Genomic DNA, 26,000 nt, shown 5'->3' with positions numbered 1-26,000 from the left:
CGACAGTGGCCTTTATGATAAAATAGTACTAAAAGTAATTAAGGGTACTAAAAATCAGGAAAGTAAAATTCCTGGACACTTTTCCCTTTTGCCATTTGAAGTGATGGAGGAAGATTTGTGACGTCTTTTTATGCTTTTTTTTCCTTTTACACCTCGTGGTTAGAGGTCTTAAGTAGGTACCTTAAATTAATGACCCTTTAAGGAAAGATCGTGTCCTTCATCTTAGCTCACCTCATTGTTCTGTCATCCACTCACTTTTTGATCTACCGCTAACAATGATCTGCTCCACCTTCAGCACATTCAGTCATGGTCGCTGCCGGAACACCCACAGCATCTGTCACATTCACAGGCGTGTGTGCAGTATGTAATAATGAGAAATAGACGGGCACACACAGGTCAGCATGTATATTTTTCTCTTTGCCTTTACTAAAATTACTAAAATATGCCTTTTTAAAATTAAAAAACACATTCATGGTTATATTTATATGGAAAGTACAAACGTTGGCATTATGCGCTTTCCTTTGTTGGCCAAGGAAAGAATACCAACTCTTCTTTGCCTTCTGAACTGTATTACCACTATTCTTTGCTTGTGTTTTAAATCATTGATATATAAAGGACGGGGTGGCTCAAGACCTTTGCATAGTGCTGTGTATCCAGAAAGTTGCAGATTTTTAAATCAGTACTTCTGACACGACTGTGGTTTTAAACTACATTATTTCGCACTTGGTCATATAAAATTGACAGCTCATGAAATAATTCGCTTGTTTTCACTTGTTGTTTCTACAGTAAAATGAAGTGGTCATAAAAAGCTGATATATGACAGTTAAACTCTTGTCCAGCCAAACATGAAATTAAAGTTCACACTTGAAGTGTTTGTCTGTTCAAATGTACGACTCTCCACAGGCAAACATTTATTGTGTATTGTGAATTTTTTGTTTCTCTTTTGGGAAGAGGTTTATGTTGTGAATGATCCTTTTTTTCTGACAAGCCGCTTGTCTCATTTTTTGTTTTTTTCTTATGTTTCTCGCTGTTTGCACACACGTGTCTGTGTGTGTGTGTGTCTCCTTGTACGTGCACGACCCCTCCTCTCCTGGCTGAATGCTGTGTAACCATTCCAGCGTGAGATCACTGTGAGGTACGATTGTTGGTGCTTTTTTTTTATTACCACATCCTCAGAGTCATCTTTTTTCTGCTCTTTTATGCCACTAAATTTTCAAGAATGCCTCACTCTTTTATTTGCAAAGACTAAACTGTTTTGTTTTTACTACAAACTCATACACATGTCAGTGCTTCACCTGCCTTTTCACTTAATTCTGTTTCATCCCGATTTCATTTCATAATGGTCAGAGGGTTATAATGATTTTATCATCTCTGTCTCTGTTTAATCTTTTATTTGTTTTACTCAGCAGAAATATTTGAATGTATTCATTGTGAAAACACCTAATCAGCCTATACTTTTCAAGTCATGGATTAAAATAAAAACATGTCATTAAACATAATTTAAAGCGTCATGACCAGTGGCACATTTTGTGTGTAATATTTCTTGTACTGTCATATAACTACGGTATATGACCTGAATAGTGAGTTTAATAGTTTCCTGTAAGTCACTGGAAACCATTGATCATAGTTTGAGTTTAGAAATTGTGATAACAAGTTAATGAATGAGTTATTCACACTTGTTATCTTTTATTTATTCAGGTAAAAGTCTCATAGAGATCCCAGAATTGAAAAAGAAAATGAAATTCCCTTCATTTTGTCCTGGTAGTGAATAGGATCAGAAGCAATCTGGAAAACTATCATCTAGTCTGCTAATGCAGGACAACAGGCAATATTTGAGTGTTTTTGTAGAGCCAGGTGCTATCCACTATGTAATACTGTCTGGAAAATAAAACAATATTGAAACAGGATCTATCTGAGCCAAGACTTCCTGTTCTGTGAACTGTTTATTTAAGCTGCTTAAATATTTAGATTTTAAAATAGAAAGAAAGGAGAAAAGCAAAATCACTGAGAAATGTGTCTCTACTCTCCACATGAATTGTATGCAAACACATCCAGCACAAATGTGATTGGTCAGAAGAAGACAAGTCGTTATGTCCTGTCTTCTATTCTGGACCAACAACCTGTTTTTCATGGTTATGAACTTAGGCAAATTCTGATTTGGTTCTCTCAGACATAGATTGGCTAGTTTGCTGAAGTTCCTCAGGTCATGTTCACACCTAACCACAACAACATGCAGCCAGCTCGGCGAAGCCTGTGCCAGTTCACATCATTTAAAAAACAGAACTGGGACATGTTTTGGTCCAGAGGCACAGAATAGACTTTATGGTGCAGGATAGAGGAGAAAGATCAGTTTTTGGTGTCCACAGGATGCTGTAAACTTGCAGAAAAGCTGGAGTGGAGACCTAAATTATGTGTGATCACAGATGGTCATGTGCTCCTGTATGTGTGAGATGAAACCTGCTGAGAAGTAGAAGTTCTTAGCTTCAGTTCACCCTTGAACGAAGATGAATTTGCAAGCCTACTTCAGCTGAAGTTTCAGTGGGTTAAATGGTTCAGCAAATCTAAGGTCAGCTCTTAGATGGATTTGTTGAATGTGGAGAAATTCCGGCTGCCCTCACAGCTTTTACTGAAACTAATCCCAGTTTCTGAAGTTGAGTCACCTTAAGCGAACCCCACTCATGAGATAAATTGAAGTGAGCGTGCTCCTCAGTGCAGAGCTGGAATGTGTTTTTTCGGTGTTGTACAGCAGCAATGTGGTGAAGCTGTTTCACTGCTAATACTCTTCTCTCTCTTCCTTTCTCTGTTTTGTTTTTTTCCTCCTCTTGTCCCTTTGTGTGTGTGTTTTTTTTTGTTTTTTTTTTTTTTTCCTCCCTGTGTTTCCTCCTGCCTTCACCTTTAAACACTTAATCTCACCAAACAAATATCTGTCACCTTCTTCAGAGGAAGATGCGCTGGGATATGTGAGCCTCACCTCGTGCACCTTTTTTCACTGTTGTAGTCTTTAAAGATACAGATTTGTAGTCTTAGATTTAATGCACTCAAGCCTTTTTAACTTGTTAAACTATGCACTACATATTCTGACTGTAGTTAAACCGACACGTTTGCTGGGTTTGATTCCACAAATGTCACAGTTCCATTAATCTAAGCTGTGCACAATTAAAACAAAGCATGCTGTATTTATCAACAGCAGAGTGTGCATGAAGCAGAATAGTTTCATTGCTCTTTAGTATTCTAAGTAGCATGTGTTTGAAACGGTATGCGCCACATATGCCAAATTTTTAATTTTTTCATGATTGCTTTTATTGTTTTTCTGTTTGTGGCCTCAAGGTCATGGCACGCATTGATTTATTTAAGTGCAAACTTTTATCTGGCATTATGATCAAAACGTTCTGAGAACAAAAGCCTTGCTAGATTTAAGAAAGCTTCCAGTGCCACGAACAATGGAGCAATAGAGTTGAAGAGTCCACAGTTTCTAAATCTAAAGCCTCTACATCAGGTGAAAAGCCAGGGCAGGATCAAGTCCTTCATTTATTGACATGTACTTTTGCACTCTGAATTTGCCCCTCAGAGCGATGCTGTCGATTCCTGAAGTGTCTGAGGGGGAACACTGATTTAAATAAAGCAAGGCTTTTAATGCTGTGTTTCTAAAAGTCTGGCAGCTGACACACAGAATCAGCTTCTTTCTCGACTTTTGCTTTAAAATCAAAAAGGCTTGTTAAACCGTGTAATGTGGGGCGAGTTACACAAAGATGCCTCATGCTTATGCTGGGGTGGCCAAACGCTGTAATCCCGTAGAGCCGCCCGCTCTACATGTTTATCGTTCGTGTAGGAAGCAGCGCCACTGACATTAGTCCTGATTATAGCAGTTAATATCTACACAGACTGGTGAGATGGATGGACGCCTTGGCTAATTTATTTAAAAAAGGAAACTCTGCTTATCTTTGTGAAACTGGCCCCTCATCAGTTAACCTTAAAATGTCTGCTTTGCAGAGCGTTTGGTCGTTGGTGTTTGTAAGCAGTGCACTCTCTGTAGTGGTAGGACTTAAGATGTTTGCAGCTTCTTAATATAACCTCTTTGAGCATCGTTCTGTGTCGTGTGATTTTGTGATTATTGGTGTAAAAAGTTGCTCATTGATTACAGATTTGATATTTCAAGTCAGTTAATGAAAATGACACTTGAACCTTTTTTAAACAGCAGATATGAGAACTGATGTGCATCTATTGAAGCCTTTCTGTTTACATCAGGGTAGCTCTGGCTCATCGGTCAGCTGACTGATTACATCACTATGCTGGATGATTATTAGATGTCACTTAAATATAAAAAAAACAAATAAGTACAAATTAAATCAATTCCTGAATTAATGAAATGATTTTAGGTTACATTTGTATTAGTACATATTTGAGCAGCTGTACAATACCTGGCATTTTGAAATATTTGTTACAGAACCTACAATACTAGTTTGTTTTCAATATTTTCTTTCAGAATAATAAAAAAAGAGATGAAAAATGAACTGATTGGTTCTGATTAGTTAACCTGCAAATCCAGTAAAAGTATTTAGTTGAATGAATGTAGACACGTCTCTTACTTTGGATGCATGAATGTGTTTTGTTTGCCGCAGATCGGCTCTGGCCTCAGCTCACCAGGGTCAGCCATTACCCAAAACCCTCAGCGTGATGGAGAGCACGCCACAAGTCCGTGGCATGCACACCATAATCAGGTCAGAACGAACACTCTTTCATACGCTCATTTCACAAGCAAAGTCTTGTTAAAATTGGCCAGTGAGTAGGATTTAGAGACACCTACCTGTGAAGCTGCAGATTTGCAACCAAACCACCTCTTGTACTTTACACGTTTTTACAGGCCTACTGTGGGCACCACTTCAAAATAAAATAAGAGACAGGACCTTTCTATAGTGACAGTTTTCTGAGCTATAGAGCCGCTGCAGTTGGGATGTGGATCACGAGAAGAAAATATTTAAAAGTTATTTCTTTAAAAATTATAATCAAACAGGAGCTTGCTAGTGTAATGGTGCTGACTTTTTATTAGGCCATAAAAAAAATCTTTTCTTTTTAAAAAATATAAAAAAGCAGAGGGTCATCCTGTTTGCATCTGCCGTCTGTGTTTGTGTAGGAACAGGGAAACTAACCGAGATGAGTTTATCTTCTACTCCAAGAGATTAATGAGGCTCCTGATAGAGCATGCCCTCTCCTTCCTGCCTCTCAAGGTGAGTTTTTGCATGAAGATTTTTAACTGAACTCCTGCTCTTACTCCTGTAGAGCAGCGGTCCCCAACCCCCGGGCCTCGGACCGGTACCGGTCCGTGAGTCGTTTGGTACCAGGCCGCGAGAGTTGAGGCTCAGGTGTGAAATGTATGGTTTTCAGGGTTTTTATCGGTTTTCAGCATTATTTTGTTATCGTTTTTATCGTTTACTCGGTTTTCCTGGGTCTTTTCACGTGTGTTATGAATAAATTTTCTTTTTTTTCAGTACCGGTACTAGTTTTATTTTGTTGTATTTATCCGCGACACCTTAAAGGCCGGTCCATGAAAATATTGTCGGGCATAAACCGGTCCGTGGCGCAAAAAAGGTTGGGGACCGCTGCTGTAGAGCACATTTTTTCTACTGTTGCTTATGCTCCGTAGCAGGTTGGCGTTTCTGTTCTGAACAGGAAGTCTACTAATAACATTTTCAATAGTAGCAGCATCAACTCTTGCCAAGATTTGTCTTGATGCTTGCTCAGTCATCCAGCTAGGTTGAATCCATTCATCTGGACGTCGCGTTTTCAGACTGATTGACGAAATGTTTCTCCCACTGAAAATGCTACGTCCAGATGAACAGATTCAACGTTTTGGGATTTTGCTAAGATTGTTTTACTTCAGCCTTTAATTTCCTTTTGTTCCTCTTGGCTCTTTCTCCTCCTCTGCAGTCAGTGTCTGTGGAAACGCCACAGGGTAGCATCTATGAGGGGAAGAGGCTGTGCGGTAACAGAGTAAGTCCTTTAAGATGACATTAACAGTTACTATAATAAGAGGACATTTAACTTAAGATGATAATTTTGCACATATGTAAAGATCTGGAGGAGCCGAAGGTTTAAGTGCACATAAATTTTAAACCTTTTAGTGTTTTCTGGTCCAGATAAGCTGCATCGCTCTAATAAACCTCACAAAAATGTCTGTTTTTCCAGATAACGGGTGTTTCTATCCTGAGGGCGGGAGAGACCATGGAGCAGGCTCTGATGGCTGTGTGTAAAGACATCAGACTTGGAAAGATCCTCATTCAGACCAATCATGACACAGGAGAACCAGAGGTGTGTGTGTGTGTTTTAGGCAATACTATAAAAGTTTTATCAGTGTGGCAACATTAAAAACACAATTTTACATGTCAGATCTAGCTGGTTCTTCGTGTTCAACTCTGTTGTTCAAACAGGGTTGTCTCTTTAATAAGTTGCTTGTTTGATTTATTTTTTTCCACAGTGCTAATTATTGTACAAGTTAGATTTTTATGTTGTATAGATTTAATAAGCTTTCTCACTGTTTTTTCTCTCCATCCTCCAGCTTCATTACCTTCGTCTGCCCAAAGACATCAGTGAAGACTACGTCATCCTCATGGACAGCACCGTGTCCACTGGAGCTGCTGCGCTCATGGCGGTCAGAGTTCTGCTGGTAGGTTGGCCCCACGTGTTCACAGCTCAGTTGTTCGTACCTCAAAATACATGCTAGGTTAATATTGCATTTCTTGACCCAAGAGCAAAAAGACATTGTTATGCTAACAGACTTTCACTTCCTGGTTAAATAAAGGTGAAAACTGGTGTCCTAAAAAGTGCTGATGTTTTTAAATTCTCTCTAAGCTACCTTAGTGTGATTACTGCAGGGATTAGGCTGTTTGGCCAGCTCCAACCCTTCAGGGCTGAAGTGTCTGTTTCAGGGTAGGCAAACAATGAAATGCTTGTTTTTAAAAGATACCATCAGTTTAATAAAAGTGCTGCAGGTGATTTATTTTATCCATTATCAAACATTGTGCAGGCTCAGGTCATTAGTATTTATTACCCTGTGATGCTGTTAATGAAGCTGAAGTTATTATGTAAATATATGAAATTATTCATTCTGCTTGGATGTGTTCTTTCACCGACATCATCTAGAAATAAGTTCTGTGTTTCTCCACATGAAGGACCACGATGTAGCTGAGGATAAGATCTTCCTGTTGTCCCTGCTTATGGCTGAGATGGGGGTCCATTCGGTGGCCTACGCCTTCCCTAAAGTTCGGATCATCACCACTGCCGTAGACAAGGAGGTCAACGACCAGTTCCACATCATACCAGGCATCGGTGAGTACATGCACTCTGGCTTTATCAAAGTTCATTTATCATCTGTTTGAAAAACATTGTACTTTTAATAGACGATTAACATGATTTATAGAGTTTTAAGCATAATTAGCCCCATAAATCTTCTGGTTTTGCCCAAAACAAAACAAAACAGTGTGTTAAGAAACTTTACTGACAGCATATCTAGGGTAAAGTGTCCTGATAAGAAACAAGGACTGTGTCAGAGGCCTTAATGGAAGAAATTAATGGACTTTGCAGAGCTGGAAGAGATCAACAACCAAGTTTGTTTTTTGCACTCTGGCCTTGAAATGTATTTTTTAGCCTTTATTGACAAACAGTGGGAGGCTATAAGAAAAGGTCACCTATAAATCAATAAGAGGCATTAAAAGGTAAATCATCTGTGAATTACACAAAGTACAAAACCACTGCTGCATGGATGAAAGCTCTACCGTTTGCAGACAAAATCTAGCACCAGCAGAGCGGCTGCAGGGTGTTTGCGAGTTAGGGAAAGCCACAGAAAAGTCAGCGGTGTGTTTTAGGTTTATTTAAAGTAGATTATTAGCCAGGATTATAAATATTTGAATAGCAAGGTAAAGGGAGTTATTGGGAAGGTTTACAATGTAAACATTTGCTCGAAAGAGCTCTGTTCTTTATACACACTGTAGTCTCACATCCAAATCAGTGGCAGCAAAGGTGCAAAAATGATCTTAGAAATTTCCCACTGTGATTATAAATGAGCCTCTCTGTACACAGTGTAGCTTATAATCTTATAAAGTTAGGAAAAAGGTAAAAAAAAAGGCAGTTATGTTCTTTAAAATCTTCCATATTCGCAACGGATGTCACCCACTACAGAGAACACAATAAAGAAAAGTCCAACTTTTTCTGTCCCGTCTTCTTTCACCTGCTCCTCTCAGGGAATTTCGGAGATCGTTACTTCGGCACCGATGCTCCGTCGGACTGGTGTGAAAGTGACGAGGGGATGGAGTTCTGAGGAGAGAGGTGCAGGGTTGTTACAAAAGCACTTAGTCACTGGAAGAAGAAGACAGCTGATTGGTGCCATTGATGTCCTCCTGAACAGTCAGCTGTTGCTCTACAAACTGCTTCCCATTCACAATGATATACTTTAAGGTCAGTTTGGTTATTAAAAAAGTCAGGAGCCAAAGTTGAAAGCGTTAGCTGTCCTGCAGGATGCGGGATGCTTCTAAAAAGATGATATACCATTAAGTTATAATTTAAAAAGGGGAAACCTAAAGCTACCTATTGAAAAAGAGAACTAATTCTGGTGTTAATAATTTTGCCAGTGATGTGTTTTTGTTGCTGAAGCTGCAGCCCGTGAGCCTTCAGGGGTGATGTTTAGATTTGCATCAGTTTACTGGAAAAGCTGACCTTCATAACCTGCATAATGTAAATAAAATGACTAATTGACAGATTTTAAAACCCAGCCGCTAAGTTAACTGGAAGATCCAGCTCCAGCGACGCTCAGTTATAATGATGTATAAGCAGTTTATGAAAATGGTCACTTCCTGGTGCTGGGTCAGTCAATAATAATGTTATCATTTGCTTTGCACATATACATAAAGGCGAGCGTGGAGGTGATGCGTCTGGCCTAGTTAGCGGTGTAGCTTGGTGTTTTTCTCTCCTAGCTTAAAGCTCTCGTAAGAATCAGTGTATTCCAGCTTTGCTCTGCTGCTGAAGCTGCAGCTGTCTGTACTGTAAAACACTTTTATCTCAGGCGACTTCCACTGAAAGGGACAGCAACGACTCATACTTGAAGAAGACTGACCGAGTGAAAAGGTGAAAGGTTTTAGCTTCCTTTTTATTCGGTTACTCTCCTGTTAAATTGTTTTTTTTTTCTCAGTGTCTTTGACTTTATGGTTCTTGTACAGCAATAAGAGAGCCAGGATATCCCAGTTAGTTATTTTTTATTGAAGCAATTTAAATTTTGAGATTTTAAACATTTCTGCCAAGCTTCAGCTGCTAATTGAATCAACACACAACTAGGGAATGCTTTGTACTGTATTTCTTGTCAGCTCTTGACCTGAAGCCCCTGTTACTGTGAGATTTTATTGATTCTCATCAACAGAAAACGTCTTAAACCAAATGACAGCAGGGGTCTTTGCTGCTATAACGTTTTGATTTAAAACAGAGCTGCATTCAGATTTCCCAGATTTTGATTGGCTTTAAGTCTTAGTAGCATTTCACGTGTAAATGCCACACACTGCTTCTGTTTGCAGACATTTTTAAAAAATGTTTTCTTATTTATTTATTGTATTGTATGAGGGTTCTTCACACATTCAACACATAACAGATGTTTATTCAAACTGCATCATGAAAATGTTGTTTGCATGTTATATGTTTTCAGTTCTGTGCTCTTATCCAGTGCCGTATCATTTTATTTAATGACAGTTTGATTTGAGAAACACAGATTTAAAAGCAGTTTAAATTGAGCTCTTTCAGGTGCTTCAATGCTTAAAAGCCTCACCTGCGTACCTGCTCCTTACAAGGCCTCATTTCCACCACACAGTGCGACTGATTCTTGGTACCACCATTTTTGGTGTTTTAAGCAAGCTAAGAAAATGCTGAAGTTCTGCATTTCCAAAGCCACATACGTGCCATCGTTGCTCTTCATGTGTTTTGCTTCGTGTAATGTTGCACCTTGCTGTGATGGCTGCTCTTCTCGACGTTGAGGTGAAGTGGGAAGCTGGTACCAAAAAGCGAGTAAAGTTGATGATGAGGCTTTGGGGAGCAGGAGCAGCAGCTGTGTGGATATTGTTACACATGTGCCAAATGTCCACTGTGAGCAAAACTCTAAAGCCGGGATGTCAAACATCAGTTCACAGCCCACGAATGGCCACAAATAATCTTAAGTGAGCCACGCCCGTAAGATTATGTATGTGTCGTCTTTGTCTTCTTCTTCCAGCTGCTCCAATTCAGGGTCACCACATCGGCCCCTATCTCACCCTGTCCCTAGCACACCACACCAGTTACCCCACTCCCTCGTTACTTGTTATTTATTTACATTTTCTTGTCTAATTGGTCATCCATTTTGAAACTACATTTTCTGCATCCTACAAAAGTGCAATCTCAACAGTATGCCTCAGCTTTTCCACATTCACAGAGTCTGTTGTCATTTCAGTTACCAATGACGAAAGTGTTAACTTGTCTAGATTTAAAACTATTAACTTTTCAGATGTTGTCACTCCTTGCTAGTGAAGCTGAGATCTCTCCCAGTTTTTACACTTTGTGAAGTCATCAAATGAGCCAAAATGGACCTGGTTCTGGTCCCCCCGGGCTGCATGTTTGACACCCCGTGCTCTCAAATAACTCTATTTCTTCTGACTTTATGCAAACTGAGTCAATAAAAAAGGTCACGTTAGAGCAAATTACAACACGTTACTTGAAAAATGTGTTCTGGGGACAGTATTGACCTCTCCTTGAGTGATTTACATTTTGGTTTCCTGGTAAGCCATTCCATTGTCATATTTATGCCAGTTACACCTGTTTGTAAACCAGAAGTCCCATTGTAATAACGTTTCTTTCTTTTTTGTTTCATTTATCGTAAGTGCCACTTCACTTGAACAGAATAAAAATCATTGCAATTTGCTTCCTGTCATGTTGTTATTCTGGAGTTGTCCTCTAGAGGGCAGGGGTGTGCCTATGTTATTGTGTACAGCGGAACTGACGCAGACTACAGTTCCTATGCTGTCTTCACTGGTCGTAGTAGATCACGGTTTCTTCTGCCCTTATCGGTTGCAACAAAGCTAAATAAATTGTTGATTACTAATCAATTTACGCAGATGTAATGAATACTGTGTTAGTCAAAGTTAAGTAAACTCTAAAGTAATCTGTAAAAATCACTTAAACTGAAATGACAATAATATAGAGTTAATATAAACTAATAAAACATCATGTACTTAAAATACTAAAATAATTCAGGAAATATCTTTGAGACTGGGAAGCCTACATGTCTGTGTTACCTGGATCCCCTTTTTATTGTATTGGAATTTTTAGAAGACCTTTAATTGTGTACCAGGTTTTTTTTTAATTGTTGCACTGGAAGAATTACCAATATAATAAATACAAAACTTGAGACTAATAAGACCCAACTTGATTGACAACTTCTTTAAACTATAAAAATATAACTGATGTGAGCTAAGCCTAAAGAAGTAAGTGTATTTAAAATAGAAACAACAGTATACCACATAAATTTGTATTCATATTTTTCTGTGCTGTACAGTTGGAGTACTGCAAAGTCGGAGCTGATTCCGTGCCGTGAAAGCATCTCCGCCTGTTTCCTCAGGGAAGACGGGCATGTGTACAGTTTTATTTACATTATCCACAGCTTGCTAGTTTACGGACCTTTAAGTTAACTACGGTGAGCTGTAAAGGTGAGTTAAACAGCAGCTGCAATAATGTTAAACGGAAAGTTACAGAAACGATGAAAGACTCAGCAGTTCGTTATTCTTGATTTAAACTGTGAGTTGCTACAGTGTGTTAGGAGTGCAGTTTAGTTTGGTTTCGTAAGCTAAACGAGTGATTAAAAGTTAGTGCTGTGATTTAGAGACGCTAATGACGCACTGTGCAAGTCGTAGGTTCCGTGCAACGTTAGCTTCGCCAGCCAGCACGAGACCGAGCCTCAAGCCAAACGTCATAAAAAAAAATAGATTTTACAGTTAATCTAAGCTGTCGTAAAACTAGACATCTATTAACAACTTCGGTAGCTTGAGAGAAAATGTTAGACCCAGTGTTAGAATTCGGCATTGACAAAATTTACCGAAACACGAATACTTTAATAACATGTTAACTTTGAGTCAGCAGTTGACCATAAGTGTGATGTAACTGAATGGAGAGGATTAGCTAGCCGTTTGACTGTATTTGAAAGAGTGAGCTAACCTCTTCGATATAGGTCTTGGATACATTTAAGTGTTTTAAAACCCTGAAATAATTTTAAAAAAAGCCCGAAGTTTACACTAATGGGCAATCACTAATGGACAGTTTAACGGAACTTCTTAGTGGTATCACTTGATTTGAATCACGTTACAACCGGCGGGCGGGGTGATTGAGCAGAAAAGTCTGCATTTGCAACAAGCTTTTATTTTTCTTTCTTCCTAGGACGAGGAATGGCAGGCCTTTGGAGAGGCTACCAGGTCTTGATGACTAAATACCCCTGGACAGTCCAGATAGTGACAGCGGGTAGGACAACCTTGTCACTGCACATAAAAATAAGTTACACGCTGAATGCGCAAACGTAAATGTAGAAAAGCTGCAGACAGATGTCACATGAGAAGGTGCAGTTGGGTACACCATACACTGACCTTTGTTGATTAAAATAAAATGAAGGGTCCCGTTTCAGCTTCTGGTTGACTTTACAAACCTTTGCTCCAGTTTAGTGTACAAATAGACACAGGCTAAAGGTCATTGTACTGTGATCAGGAATAAAAGCAAATGAAAAAAGAATCAATAATATGTGTATGATATGTACATCTATTCAAGAAGGTTGTAGAGTCGTACATACTCATGAGAACATCAAGTTTGCATATATTTTTACAGGATAAGTGATCAGAACATCCAGACGAAACCATAAATATATTGATTTAACACACACACAAAAACATTTGAATTGAACTCTGTTTGCCCAAAATGTCTAAAACGTGATACAGAGAGCTAAAGCATGCTGATGAGTTTAATATGATGCAGGTATTAGACCAAAAATATTTCTGTAACTGTTGTGTAGCACTTTTGGATTTCATAGCGTTGAAAATGGCTTTTAGAGCTCTGGTGGATTCACACATTGGAGCAAGTTTCAGATGTAAATGATCTAACCTAAGCAGTTAGTGTTGCATTAACCCTTTACTTTTTTCAGAAGGCTGTAGTTTTAAAGTACTGTTTGCAGTACTATTTAGTCGCCACTAGATAGAGGCAGAGGTTTGACCTTGCAGCTAGAGCAGCTAAAAGGAGCCTCTCTGAGGAATTTAAAAAAAGAAAAATCAGTTTCCCTATTGACAGTCTTCATGCATTTTCAAAGTTTTTAATTTCAGTTTGCATTCAGTTTCCTACAAAAAAAGAAAGGGGAAAAAAAACCAACCCAAATTTATTGAAAGATTTGAGGTTAGTGTTGACACATCATGAATTTCTGAGCAGTTGGTCTGTTTTTAAATTGTTTTTGTTATAACTACATGTTATGACACATGAATTTAGTTTATCTTATTATTATTCCATTACGTCCAGCTGACGTCTAATCAGCTGACAATTGTATTTATACTGATACTATGATTATTATTCCTAATCAATGGAGCTGAACAGCCAGCATCGACCTAACATGTAGTTACATCTGCAGGTAGGTGCACGTCAGGTTACAGCACAGGGGTTCAGAGGGGTTTACTGTGATTACATAACTGTGGTGTAGATTTCCTGCTGAAGCATAAATCAGTAGTTGGTCAACGACCGTCGGGGCTGCCTCCAAGGGGCACAACTTTCACTAGGACTTAAATGTTTAGGATTCTCCACCATTTTTCTTTAGAACTGAAGAAGCTTCATGGATGAGAGGTGACATGTCTGTACCAAACCCAAGAAGTTTTAGCTGCCCACTATAATAAAGTGAAAAGCTAATAAGTGGAGTAATTTACCACAGAGCTTACTGAGGTCCTGACTCAAGCTGGAGATATTAAGGCCTTTAAATGAGTTGCTGGACCAATTTATTATTTTTTTTAAAGGATTTTTGTTAGAAACAAACAGAAGACTTGAAGAGGACCTCTGTGAAATCTCTGCAGTGTTAAGCAGGATTGTTTGTCTAAAATTGGTTTATAAATAAAAAATTAGCAGTGACTCAGGAAATTCATGGATGGTGCCAAGTTCAAAGTAAAAACACAATGATGATGAGTTAATGGTGGCTTGTTGGTGACAACCCTTTAATGCCTGCTAATAAACAGTGTGAAACAAATGAAGACAAGAGCTCGGTGATGAAATCTCATTTGTTCGTATAAATAAGATAAATTACAGAGAAGAAAAACAACTGAGTCTGTTTGAGGGACACATTGCGTGACCATCGCCAAGTTGAACTCGGATGGGAGTTTGTACTTTTGGACTGTTTTGTTGCATTTAAAGATACTTTTTGTAAACGCCCACTGCAAAATGTCACTTAAACTTTCACCACTGGGTGGCAGCATTTTATCACAAGTTGTGTTAAAATTTGATCTCAAGAAACTTTTCCTTTTTTCCAGGTCGAGTTTGACTTCAGCTGATCTCTCTTTAAGACAATGCAGATTTTTTTAGTAGTTCACATTTGGTTGGGAGCTTTTGTTAATTTTGGAAGGCTTATAAAGTATTTTAACACATTATTTTCAATATTAACAGTAAAGTTGATTCTTTGAATACATTTTTTGGCATATTTGTGGTTATTATGTAGTAATTACAAGAGTGCTGCCTAATCAGATTCTCACTGCAGGAACAGTAACATGTCTGCACGGATCATATCTGTAGAAGATTGTGCTCAGGGGACTGAGATGCAGTATCAACTCTGTTTGACCTCCAGGGTCTTTAGTAGGTGTCGGTGATGTCATCTCCCAGCAGCTGATCGAGAGGAGAGGATTGGCTAACCACAACGTGCAGAGGACAGCTAAGATGATGAGTATTGGTTTCTTCTTTGTGGTAAGTATCCTTCTGACTCTCAGTTCATTTACTTTTTAAAATTTTCTAAATACTTTTGATTTTATTTTGTTAAAAAGGTGTTACATGCTTGATTTTTTTTTAGATCTAGAGAAACTGTGTGAATCATGGTGAAATAGAATAATATTTTAGTTCATATGAAAGCAAGTCTAGCCTCTCAGCAGCCATTTTTGTGATGCCTGTCGGTGCATACCCGGGTCATTATGTTAAGCATTTAAAACAGTAATTAGTGCTCACCAAGACATAAAAACGGCATCATAGAATCAAATGTGTTTAAAATTTGTTATCATGGGAGGCATTATCTCCTTTTCTTTTATAAATGATGGTTCAGTGTGTCCTCTGCTAAAGGGAAACAAAGGATTTGGAAAATTCATACATTTGTTATTGTGGTCGCTATGCTGACACTTCCAAGTCATTTCATACAGAAACGTTCCCAAACTCAACCACTGAATCATGCTTCTTTATTATAGACAACCACAGTTACTCACAGCAGTCATTCCCAAATGCTGTGTCCCGAAATTGTGTGTTATGCTACATAGTGCTAACTAGTTATATATGATATAATGCAGTAGGGGATTTACAATATGGAAGGTTTTCTGTAAGATTTATTTTGCCACCTCAGAGGACACCAAATGAGCACCTTTGTAAAACAAAGTCAACATTTTAAAACAAAGTTTTAAACATACAGAGGCAGGCCTTCTACTGTGCAGATAACACACTGTACAACACTGTGCTGTGCAAATTTAGAGTTTAACTTAAACTGCGTGATGTGTTTTCGTTGATTCGATCCATGTCAGTGTGGCTCCCTGGAAGAAGAAATGTTGCCACAGGTTTTTACTGTCTGGTTAATTGTTTAAATTGAGGAAGTTAATATAAAGGAAAATTATTGTGTTCATGGAAAAAAAAAGATTCCTGCTTGTTTGTGCATCTGTAATTAATGACTTTAAGTGTGTGTGTTCATGATGTACTTGTCTGATCTGTGTTACTTGTTGTATACCACTCATTCATGTCTTTGTATGTTTAATTCATCAGTATTTCACTAACTGTGACAGCTGCACAATTCGCCCTCCAAGTAGCTCATTTCTTTCTGACGTCGCTGTGACGAAGGCAAAGTTTATTTATGTTTCCGTAATTATCTGAAGCTCCTCCATCGTACAAAAATATACACGCAAGATGTATAGATATTTAGTCTTGTCTGGAGGGTGGCTATTCAGCACACACAGGACTTGAGACACATGTTTATTGGCACCTATATTCATGCATCATGTATCGTTCTCCTTCACATAAATAATGCATCCATTTGTTGGTTGAATTCGGTTTATCTTCAGCCAGCCTGCTCGTGCTTCCGTTTAAGGAGGGAAGCTGTTGACAGAAAGCTGCTGAGTTCTTTTGGAAAATGTTTTTAAAATTGGACATTAATTTAAAATGTAAAACTTTTAATGTAAAAATTTGATAAAACACTATTTTTGTACCTTTATGGCCTAAGTTTTGTATTTTTTGGTAGTGGAGAAGAATTCCCTGTTCTGTTGTTACTTGTGCATCTTCTGCAAGATGCAAACACAGAGTTACAGGACTCGGCACATAAAAAAACCCCCAAACAAACAAAAAATACTTGATTTTTAGCCAGTCTCATCTTCAACATCATCTTTTTTTGCACCTCTGGACATCTGTTTTTTGTTTGGTGTTCAGCTGGAGTCTTATACTTTCCTTGGTTCCCCACTATGTCAGTCCATCTTTGTAACTTTTATTTTGGGAACAGGAAGGAGTTGCAGTGGGCCAAAACTAGCAAGTATGATGGGTTTGTTAATAAATACTTTCCTTGATCTGGCCAACGAGGATCACAGCCCACAGTGGTGTTATAAAAGCTGGAGAATTTGATTTCAAGAAGTACTCTGTAGTTTTATGGACACAACAATGTGACTTTGAGGAGGAGTGATCTGAAAACAGCAGCTGAGCTGTCAGCAGTCTGAGGAGAGAACCCAAATCTAAGCCAGGTCATGTTTTTTAATTTTATCAGCAGCAATTTAGAACTTTGTGATTGCACCTTGTAGAAATATTGTTAAATTTTGACTGATTTTGAATAAACTCCATGTCAGTGTCAGTTTCTCTCTTGTGGACCTGTGTTGATTTGTGAAGGACACACATTTACAGAAAATTGCAATTAAACACAAAGGTTTGTATAGTTCACATAGCAAGTTGTTAACTTTGGTTCATTTTGTGAGTTCATTGTGAATAAATGGCTGAGTATTTAATGCACAAACCAAAAAGCAAAGATTTGATGTTTTTATTTTTCATGAAATCCATCATCGGTCTTCTGCTTCCATTGCAGTTAAAGATATTAGAAGAGAATTAAGTGGGGGATTTCAAGAGTAATTTTATTTCTGTTGCAATAAAGGGCCCTGTCATCGGCAGCTGGTACAAGGTTTTGGACCGACTGGTTGTTGGAGGAACCAAAAGCGCTGCCATGAAGAAAATGCTGGTCGACCAGGTGAGATGAGCATCTTAAGGACCCTTAATGGTCGTCTTCTTCTTCTTCCTCTTCTTCTTCTCAGCAAAGCAAACCGAACACCAGCTCAGCAATAAAAACAGCTCTCTGTGTGTAAGTGTGTATTTGCCACTCGCACTGAGCTTGTTAGTTGTGGCAAACAGAGTGGATGAAGCCTGACTGCTGAGATCGTTTTGACTGACAGATGAGTCTTTGTTGTCCTGATGGGAGGAAACTCTTGTTAGCAGACTGTTTTCCCTTTTTGTGAAGCTTTTGAGTGGAGAGGCTGAGTTATGCAACAGAGCTCCAGTTTTTGCCCCTCAGCTGTAGGTTGGTGGGGTATCATTGTCATCTACAGGGTGAGCGGGCGGTGCGGACATCCACGTTTGTGAATGCGATAACTCAAGAAGGAAGTCACAGAGGATTTTCAAATTAATACCTTAGGTGTATCTACTAGGGTGCTGAGTGGTAGCACTGGTATTTTGTAGTTGCTCATTTAGTTGTTTAAATGAGACAGCCAAAAAAAAGATTTAATAGCCTAATTGATAGAAAAACCTAAGAAACTATCTAAAGCAGAACATACTTGAAATGTTGTTTACTTTGTATAATGTTTCAAACACATGTGATGTCAGATTAGTTAAGAGTTGCAGGTGCAGTTTGACTACATCTGACTTCGGTTGCTTAGTTATATTCCAGTTTATTCTGACAAAGCTTGATATACAGTTAGTTTGCATTGATTGATTTATAAGTGCTGCAGAACAGCTGTCATCTTTTTAGTTTAAGCCTCTGTTTATTTACTGCTTCATTCATAGAAAGAGAGGAAACAGGGTTCAGCCCCAGGGAGTGGCCGATGGTGGTAGAACAACTTTGAACCAGGAATTCCTGTCGTAATTTAATAGAATAAGAATATTGCTGAATATAACTGACTATCATTTTTGGCATTGAGTAGCAAAAGCTGCAACGTTTAAATGTTCAGTCGACTAGTTGCACATAACTATAATCTGTACCTCATGCTTTCTGAATGAATCATTAACTTTAGATTAAGGAACACAAACATATCAATAAAATTATATAGCATAAACTTGGAATGCAACTTTTCTGTAAATGTCTAAAAACGAGTCATTTTTGGTAGCTTCATGCTGCCCCCTGCTGTGTTTCAGTGAAACTGCAGCAGAGCACAATGTTAAAAAAAAAAAAAAAAAGCAGTATCTGCTTGTTACTGAATAAAATATTTACTGGAGCAAAGGGTTCACTTGCACGCTTGAATAGTGATCCAGTCGCACTGTCAGCGCTGCTCACTTCACCTCAGTGTGCATAACAAACAGCAGCACTTGAAAGATTTAAGGTGATGCAGCTGTAGCGTCGAGTGACTGTTCATGTAAGATTCATACTAGGAACAGTTTAACCTCAGTCTTTCAGATTTCTTAGATTATCACTGGTATGTATTTTATTACTTAGTTATAGACTCAGTTTGTTACTTTGTTTCTGGACTCCATCAGCTTCTATGGAGTAGCAGCTAAGCATCCCAAGATCCTCGGAAAAAAAATCCAATCGAAGGAAATGAAACATCAAGAAAGTAAGACAAAAAGAAGAATGACAGCGAAGGAAAGATTTCATCCTCCATGATGTTTCTTTAAAGACTTCCTTTTCCAGATGTGCTGCAGGAAAATGTTTTGTCACAAGTAGATTAATTAGATATTTATCACCCAATTTCTCATAATCAAAAGTCATGTTCTGTTTTTAGGTTGCACGTTTACTGCTCAGTTTAGGTTGATGTCACACTGCCAGAGGGGAGCTTTTTAAATAAAACTGACCTGAAATCTGCTGATTTAGGCCACAGCAGTTACACTTATGATTAACTTATGATTCTTCTTCTTGTTTTGTTGGTTTGTTTCCTTACAGCTGTGTTTTGCGCCGTGCTTTCTGGGAGCCTTCCTCTGCATCTCTGGCGCGCTGAATGGACTGACAGTCGAGGAGAACGTCACCAAGCTCAGGAGGGTGAGTGAGTTTTATTTCAGTACCCTGACATTCCCAACATCATTACCCAGCGGAAAAACAATCCAGTGTAAAATGGGAAATAACATGCAAAACACTAGAAATAACTCTGTGTCATGTGTCTCTCACCCTTTGACCCTTGTGAAGTGTAAGTCTGAAAAAGGGCGTTAATGAGCCTCAAAAAGAAGCTTGGTAGCAGTTAGGGCAATAAACTGGGGGTTGGTACAGTTGCTTGACATTTTTCTGACCATTTTTAATGGTCACCTTTAACCCTGTGTTGAATGAGTCCATCAGTATTGTAGTGATGTGGAAAATCTTCCAGGTGACGTTGATCAATTTGAAAAACTCCACTTGAGGTAAAAGGTTAGAGTTTGACCTGATGTGTCTTCAGCTCATTTTTTATTTATAAATGTTACATCGTCACGTAAAAACAGGTTTATCCAAAGCCTGAAAGGTATCAGTTTGAATTGCACAGATAAATTACTTTGTGTTACCCTAAAATTGCATTTAAATACATAGAAAAAAGAATCTATGATTCAGATTTCAGATGCAAAGTCTTCGTCGAACCCTCCTTTCTTTGTTCTTCGTGTGTAGAGTTTTACAGTCGTCATTGTGTGGCATGAATTTGACCTTTTTAAGCACTAAAACTAAACCTGAGACGAACAAACTGGTCAGAGAGCAGTAAGCTTCCTGCACGCACACAGCTCAGGTAAACGACAGTACACAGAGAGGAAGTTTGGTTTTCATCGTAGCTACAGTATCTGACCTCCAACACTCACCTCTCATTATTATTGGAAACTATTTCCTGTGATGGAGGAAGAGGCGAGAGAGAGAGGGAGGGAGGGAGTGTGGAAATAACCAGTGTGACTCATACCTTCATATATACGTGTGCGAGTGTGTGTTTGTATGCCAGGTCAGAGCTAACTGTCATCTTGTGCCAGCTGCTCAAACGCCCGTCGCCGCCTTGCTTTCCCAACATGCTGCTGATCACCATCAATTATTTACAAAAGGAGAGGCGCAGACCTGAAAGGCCAACCCGGTAAATGTCACAAAGGACAGAAAATAAATGACAAATGCGCTCGTTACAACGGGGTCTGGCACTGAGGAAATGTGAGATGAAAATGAATGGAGCCTCTGACCAAACAGCCGCTGTGATTGATAAATCTGGACAGAGTTCCAGTCGCAGCTTTGCCTCTCTTGTTTACCTGTTCTGCTTTTTACCTGCAACTGTTTGGTCAGAGTCTTGGTCATTACTCAAAAATAAAACACAGTACGCTGGAGAAAAAGTGAGAAAAACAGGTGAGAAGTGTGAGGCTCTGTTTTTCAAACATCACAACTTTATCACTGCACAGTTTTTCGAGGCACTTGGCAGGTTGGGGTTTTGAAGCATGTTGTTCCGTTTGCCGTCATTCTCTTCCAAGATCAACTCCACGATGTCAGGGTCAGACCACATGCTGTGCTGTGTAACTGATCAGAGTCTGAACATTCATAATGTTCTGTACAGTGTAAAGACAAGAAGAGCAGAAAAGTGTGACCTGTGTTAGATGTTGCATATACAGTACAGTGTGCAAAGTGCAAACACAAATCTAGCTTCCACGTGCTGCCCTGAGAAGACCTGGATCCTAAAACTTGAATGTTTAGACAATCTTATTAGATCATTTTTAATGAATAATTTAGCTGAATTTGGGGTTTAGTATTTCACTAAAGTTTTACAACAAAACTTCATATTTATTGCATCCTACAAAGCTCCTAGAAGAGGTAAGAAAGGTCCCGTCATGTATGGGTAAAGACATTGACGTAATTTCACCCCAGGTGGCAAACTAGCTTGTTTGACCGTAATTAAAACACTGTTTTCACCCTGGAAAAAAGGCAGAAAAATATTATAGCTGGAACATTGGCTTGTTGGTTTTATATGCCAGGAGATGTCAGGGTGACCTTTAAGTAGACAGGTTGGGTTTTTTTCTCGGTGTGTGTGTTTTGTAATATCGTGTGTTTGAGAGAGAAAGTTGCTTATTAAGAACAAACACCTGATTTCTACCTTCAGGTTGCATCGCCAGCATAACAACATGATTAAACTACACGACGCACTCACGCCAAAACATTTCTTTAAGTATAATTCATAATCTTTTTGCTGAGCTCTACCACGTCAAATAAGGGAACAAATAAAAGAAGCCTTTTCTTTTTTCTTTAAATGGTATGTGCAAGTTTAGGTATATTGTCAGCATCATTTTTGTCACATTAACGTCAGAGCAATGATTCAAAGGGCTTTAAGACAATACACGCAGACTTCAGACACAAATCGTCTGTAATATCCAGTTAGGTCTGTAAAAGTATTGTCAGGGTTTTAGAGTATATTGAATTTAGGGTTATCTGATGAATGAGGGCTTTAAAAGCAGACATTTGATTAAATATAGAGGAGTTACAGCCAATTGTGTCAGTGTCCAAAAAAATGTGGGCCTACCTGTAAATATGCTGCAGTGGCTACATGAACGCTTGCACGAATCCAACTTTAACTTGTATAAATTTCAGATTAACTTCAATGAATGGCGATGGTGGAGGAGGGCAGCATGCTTTATTTCATAGATCAGACAGCGTGCTGACAGCACAGCCTGTAATCGACTTGCAGACACAGGTGGATAAATGTTGTGTCAAATAAATAAGTGAAGCTCTTTGTTTCACTGCAGAAGGAAACTATGTTAAATAACCTTTACTCTGAAGTTTCAATATAGCAATATATTAACACGTCATATTTATTTACTTATTGTAACAATGTAAATACATTTTTCTTGTTTTAACAAAATGAGTGAAATAAAGTGTGTTTATGTGTGGCTGATGAAGGTGTTCATGCATACAGTTTACCTTCCGTTTGGACAGAAACTACTCACCAGCTGTAGTTTGAGCACATCAGCATTCCTCACTTCCTCCCCCACCGGCAGCTTCAACTGTTCTGATGGAAAACGCTGCAGGGCTGAACCTCGTACCTAAGCAGGAGGTCACGAGTTTGTCCGTCATGTTTGAGTGGAGAAACACTTTACTTCTGTCTTTTAAATACAACTAAAAGTTTCCTCTTAAGATTTTTGTCTTTTTTTTTTTTTTAGTAGGCTGAGGGAGAGGAGTGCAGCTTTCATGAATTAATGTACTCTCAGTGTCTGCAGTGGAAGGTGGACAGGAAGTCTTCTGACACTCGTTCATCCACGATCTAACTGATGATCTCAGGGGCCAGAAGCTTGGATCTGTGGCAGTGAATGTGAAATAAAATATTCATCCATGAACAGGAGCTTGATGAAGGAACAAAGAAACAAACAGATCTTTGTTCAATTATGTAAAACAATCTGTGCTGCTAACTGTGGACCAAATCACATCTTTAATGGGATTGTTTTGATGTTGAGTCAGTTTACTTTTTATTAAAAGAAAGTATGTTTAGAATCTGTAACAGAGTTTCTCTTACAGGCTCACGGGACAGTGTCACATTTCTTCTGGACGTCCTCTGATTTCCACATGAAGAGCTAGCTAATAAAGAAATAGTTCTTCTTTCTTAGATAGTAAATTATGTTTTAGAGTTGCTTAATTTAACACAATAACTTCACATTTGAAACCTCATGTTGAACTTTTGTCAGGACCATGTTTGTTTATTTGGGGTTTTAGAGGAGTGGAGAGGAGCGTGATGCTCTGATTATAACAGAAGACGATACGAGAACCTGAAAAAGAAAGCAGCAAAATAACCATTTCCTTTCTATTGTTTTCGTAATAAATTGAGTTTAGCATGAATGTTTTTCATTAAAGTAATTTCAGATGGTACCGACATGATAATATTTCTCTTTCTGTGTTCACAGGACTACACAGATGCCCTGATCTCTAATTACTATGTAAGTGTTCAGTGTAATATCTCTCTTTATCTCTTCAGAATATGTTTCACTGATCAGTTGAATGTGTCCTGGTTGTTTCAGCTTTGGCCTCCAGTCCAGATTGCCAACTTCTACTTCATCCCTCTGCACCACAGGTGAGAGTTTGATGGCTTCATTAGCATGCAGGCAGTGAGCTCTGATCATATTTGAAGGTTAGTGAGAGCAGAAGAAGCTTGTGTACAGAGTCAAATCTTAAGGGTTTTATTTTTACATTTCGACTGCTTTAACACAGTCATTTCTGCACTTTTAGGATACATACTCTGTCTGATCTTAGTGGATTATTTTAAACCTGAAAACATGTTTTGAAGTTGTAGTTTTACTACTTCTGCGTCTAAATAAGACATCATTTGTTTCACTTGTGAAAATGTCACATGAAACCAACTTTAATTGTCTCAGAAAGCCTTTATTTCCGTCTTTATGAAACTCTCCGACTTGCATCCAAACCAGACACATCAGATTTCGTCCTCCTTGCAGGCTGGCTGTCGTCCAGGTCGTTGCTGTTGCTTGGAACTCCTACCTGACCTGGAAGGCCAATAAGATGTGAAGGACGCTCACAAGTCCAGCCTGTGTCGTTCTCGCTGATGATTACTTTGCACTCATTCGTAGTGTGTGTGACATGGGCGTAACTTACTTTAGGCTACTTAGTCTGCTGGTATTTCCAATGTGTAAAGCTGTGACTGAGTCACGCGTAAAGGTCGGGAGAAACGGCTCGTCTACTCCGAGTGACAAATTCACACTTGAAAGTCAAACTTGCATTTGCAGAAATGTCTGTGAAAGTTTCTTATTTATGGAAATGGGATTTGGCGGTGGTGCTGCAGTGTATCCACACATACACACTCATACATTAACACCTATTGCTCACAAAGGAAACTTTTCTAATCTCTTTAGTGTATTGACATCATTGTTTTTGTAATGTGTTGGTTTTTTTCTATAATGGACTTCTAGTCAGATATTTTAAGTGCATTCCAGAGTTTCTAATAATGTGATTTTAGTTTACATAGTTGTGTTTTTTTGCTTTGTCTAAACCTGCCTCATCTTTTACTTCATTTCCCCCTAATTTGACAGATGAAGAGGTCAAACCTCCTGCAGCATTTACAAAGCTGCATTACTGGATTAAATTCATTTGGCTTGGGGCCTTTGATTTTTTTTTAAAAGAAAGAAAGAGTAGTGACGTTTTTCTACATTCGAGAAGTGTTGCAGCAGATTTGACATCTTCAGACTGTCTCCTTTCCTCTGTGAAGTTTGCAAGCAGGTGAGGTTGTGTCAGCTGTCTCTACTTTTCTTCTACATTTGACAGATCTCAGGAAAAAGCTGATATAAATGGACAAGATGCCACAGTTTGTCTTCACTCAGATTACACCAACTCTTATCTGCTTTGAGTTTATTTTGTTGGTCGAGGTTCCTGTGGTTAAAGTACCTAATCTAACATCATGGCTATGTAAAGAAAGAGCCTTGTTCCTTATCTTATTTAACATAATGGTAAAGGAATAGTTTGCAGAGAGTTGAATGATACAAGCTCAATACGTCTCTGGTGTCTGCAACCACCAAGCTTATCCTATTTTAAAGGCTGGAAACAGAAAACGGTCAACTGGACAGTTGTTGTCAGACATTTATACTCAGATTTACATACTTGCTTTAAAATCGTGGTTGTTAGCAAGGCAGCTGTTTACTCCTGTTTCCAGTCTTTTATTGGGTTGGTTATCACTGTGGTCCAGTGGTTCACACTGCTGCTGCCTCACCCCAAGAAAGCATTTAAAATAAAGTGAACAGAATAAACCATTGTATAAACGGGAGTTTGTTTCCTCTAGTCTAAAGCATTCTGAGTGTTCAGTAAGGAGAGAAAACTGCTATGCAAGTGCAAATACATTAATGCAACACTAACATAACGTGTCATAAAAGCACGAGTGAGATCAGTCTTCTCTGTGCGAGGACAGTCATATTTACTCAGACGTCAAACTGTTCCTTTAACAGTCAGCGTCACATTTGTTCTGTAGCTGCTGAAGAGTCACCACTAATCCGCAACATAACCCAGGATCATGTCAGTGCTGCGTTCCCCTTTTTCAGGATATGAAGAATCGCTTTATCCATAATGGGCACATTTTTGATAATTAAAGGTCACGTCTGGTGTAAGAGCTAATAAAGTTTTACACGAGTTGAGTTTATGAGTCTGTGGTGTGTTTGACCTCGCTAACTTTGCTTTGGATGGGGTGGGGGTTGTTTGTTTGGAGGGAGATGTGGAGGCTGCTGAGCTGGGCTGCCAACCAAATTAACTGCACAAATTTTCTTTTTTTTTGTTCCCCCCCCCACACACACAAACGCACACACTCATGGTCCATATCAGGGAAAAACAAGCGGAAAACGTCTGACGAATCGATTGAAAATCTGCCAAATATCCCCACCGCCTGCCTGAGGGAAATGAGCCTCTCCCCAGAAAGCTGGATTTCATTTTTTTAATTCATCTCCCAGGCTCGCTGTGTTTGAGAATTAAGGCCCAGTAATTAAACGAAGATACAGTGTGTAGGCTTTTTAGCAGCGCAACCTGAAAACAGTGTGTGATGGGGCTGACATCTGTGATCAAAATGAGATCTGATCTGTAATTTGAAGTTACTGATGTTGGCTCATAATTTGTG

General features: G+C 38.8%; 2 protein-coding genes across 5 annotated transcripts in view; both read left to right on the top strand.

Moving 5' to 3' along the window:
- The window catches only part of LOC147313029 (uridine-cytidine kinase-like 1), a 29,648-nt gene extending 18,725 nt beyond the window's left edge, over positions 1-10,923 (top strand). For 2 of the 3 annotated variants that reach the window (XM_086264953.1, XM_086264955.1), the window contains exons 8-15: positions 2,941-2,960; positions 4,620-4,718; positions 5,132-5,225; positions 5,926-5,988; positions 6,184-6,306; positions 6,554-6,661; positions 7,167-7,323; positions 8,235-10,923. In XM_086264953.1, coding sequence (XP_086121079.1) covers positions 2,941-2,960; positions 4,620-4,718; positions 5,132-5,225; positions 5,926-5,988; positions 6,184-6,306; positions 6,554-6,661; positions 7,167-7,323; positions 8,235-8,311 — 741 coding nt within the window. In that variant the 3' untranslated portion in view covers positions 8,312-10,923. Of the gene's footprint in view, positions 1-1,118; positions 1,136-2,940; positions 2,961-4,619; positions 4,719-5,131; positions 5,226-5,925; positions 5,989-6,183; positions 6,307-6,553; positions 6,662-7,166; positions 7,324-8,234 lie in introns of all 3 variants that reach the window. The other variant, XM_086264954.1, reaches the window with a different exon arrangement.
- A 649-nt stretch (positions 10,924-11,572) lies between these two features.
- Positions 11,573-25,527, top strand: mpv17 (mitochondrial inner membrane protein MPV17). Of its 2 annotated transcripts, none has more exons than XR_015125131.1 (8): positions 11,573-11,708; positions 12,433-12,513; positions 14,852-14,967; positions 17,381-17,473; positions 19,373-19,468; positions 23,299-23,331; positions 23,413-23,522; positions 23,845-25,527. XR_015125131.1 is itself a non-coding variant. In XM_086264976.1 (8 exons), exons 2-8 carry the CDS (start codon positions 12,441-12,443, stop codon positions 23,912-23,914), a joined length of 534 nt encoding a protein of 177 aa, XP_086121102.1. In that variant the 5' UTR covers positions 11,573-11,708; positions 12,433-12,440; the 3' UTR covers positions 23,915-25,527. The 2 variants fall into 2 exon arrangements, 1 of the variants encoding a protein (XP_086121102.1); XM_086264976.1 differs by having other exon boundaries at positions 23,413-23,465.
- The last annotated feature ends 473 nt before the right edge of the window (positions 25,528-26,000 follow it).

This window comes from Aulonocara sp. 'chitande type north' Nkhata Bay, linkage group LG15, assembly GCF_057382095.1.
Source record: "Aulonocara sp. 'chitande type north' Nkhata Bay isolate Kocher_YH1m ecotype deep benthic linkage group LG15, A_spYH_male_GT1.1, whole genome shotgun sequence".
In the NCBI taxonomy this organism is placed as follows: Eukaryota; Metazoa; Chordata; class Actinopteri; order Cichliformes; family Cichlidae; genus Aulonocara; species Aulonocara sp. 'chitande type north' Nkhata Bay.
This window is presented reverse-complemented; position numbering and strand designations above follow the sequence as displayed.

Coding starts and splice junctions, on each gene's coding strand:
- mpv17 (XM_086264976.1), top strand. CDS start 12,441: ATGGCAGGCCTTTGGAGAGGCTACCAGGTCTTGATGACTAAATACCCC. Junction 14,968..17,380: donor GTATTGGTTTCTTCTTTGTG/GTAAGTATCCTT, acceptor GTTGCAATAAAG/GGCCCTGTCATCGGCAGCTG. Junction 17,474..19,372: donor AGAAAATGCTGGTCGACCAG/GTGAGATGAGCA, acceptor GTTTCCTTACAG/CTGTGTTTTGCGCCGTGCTT.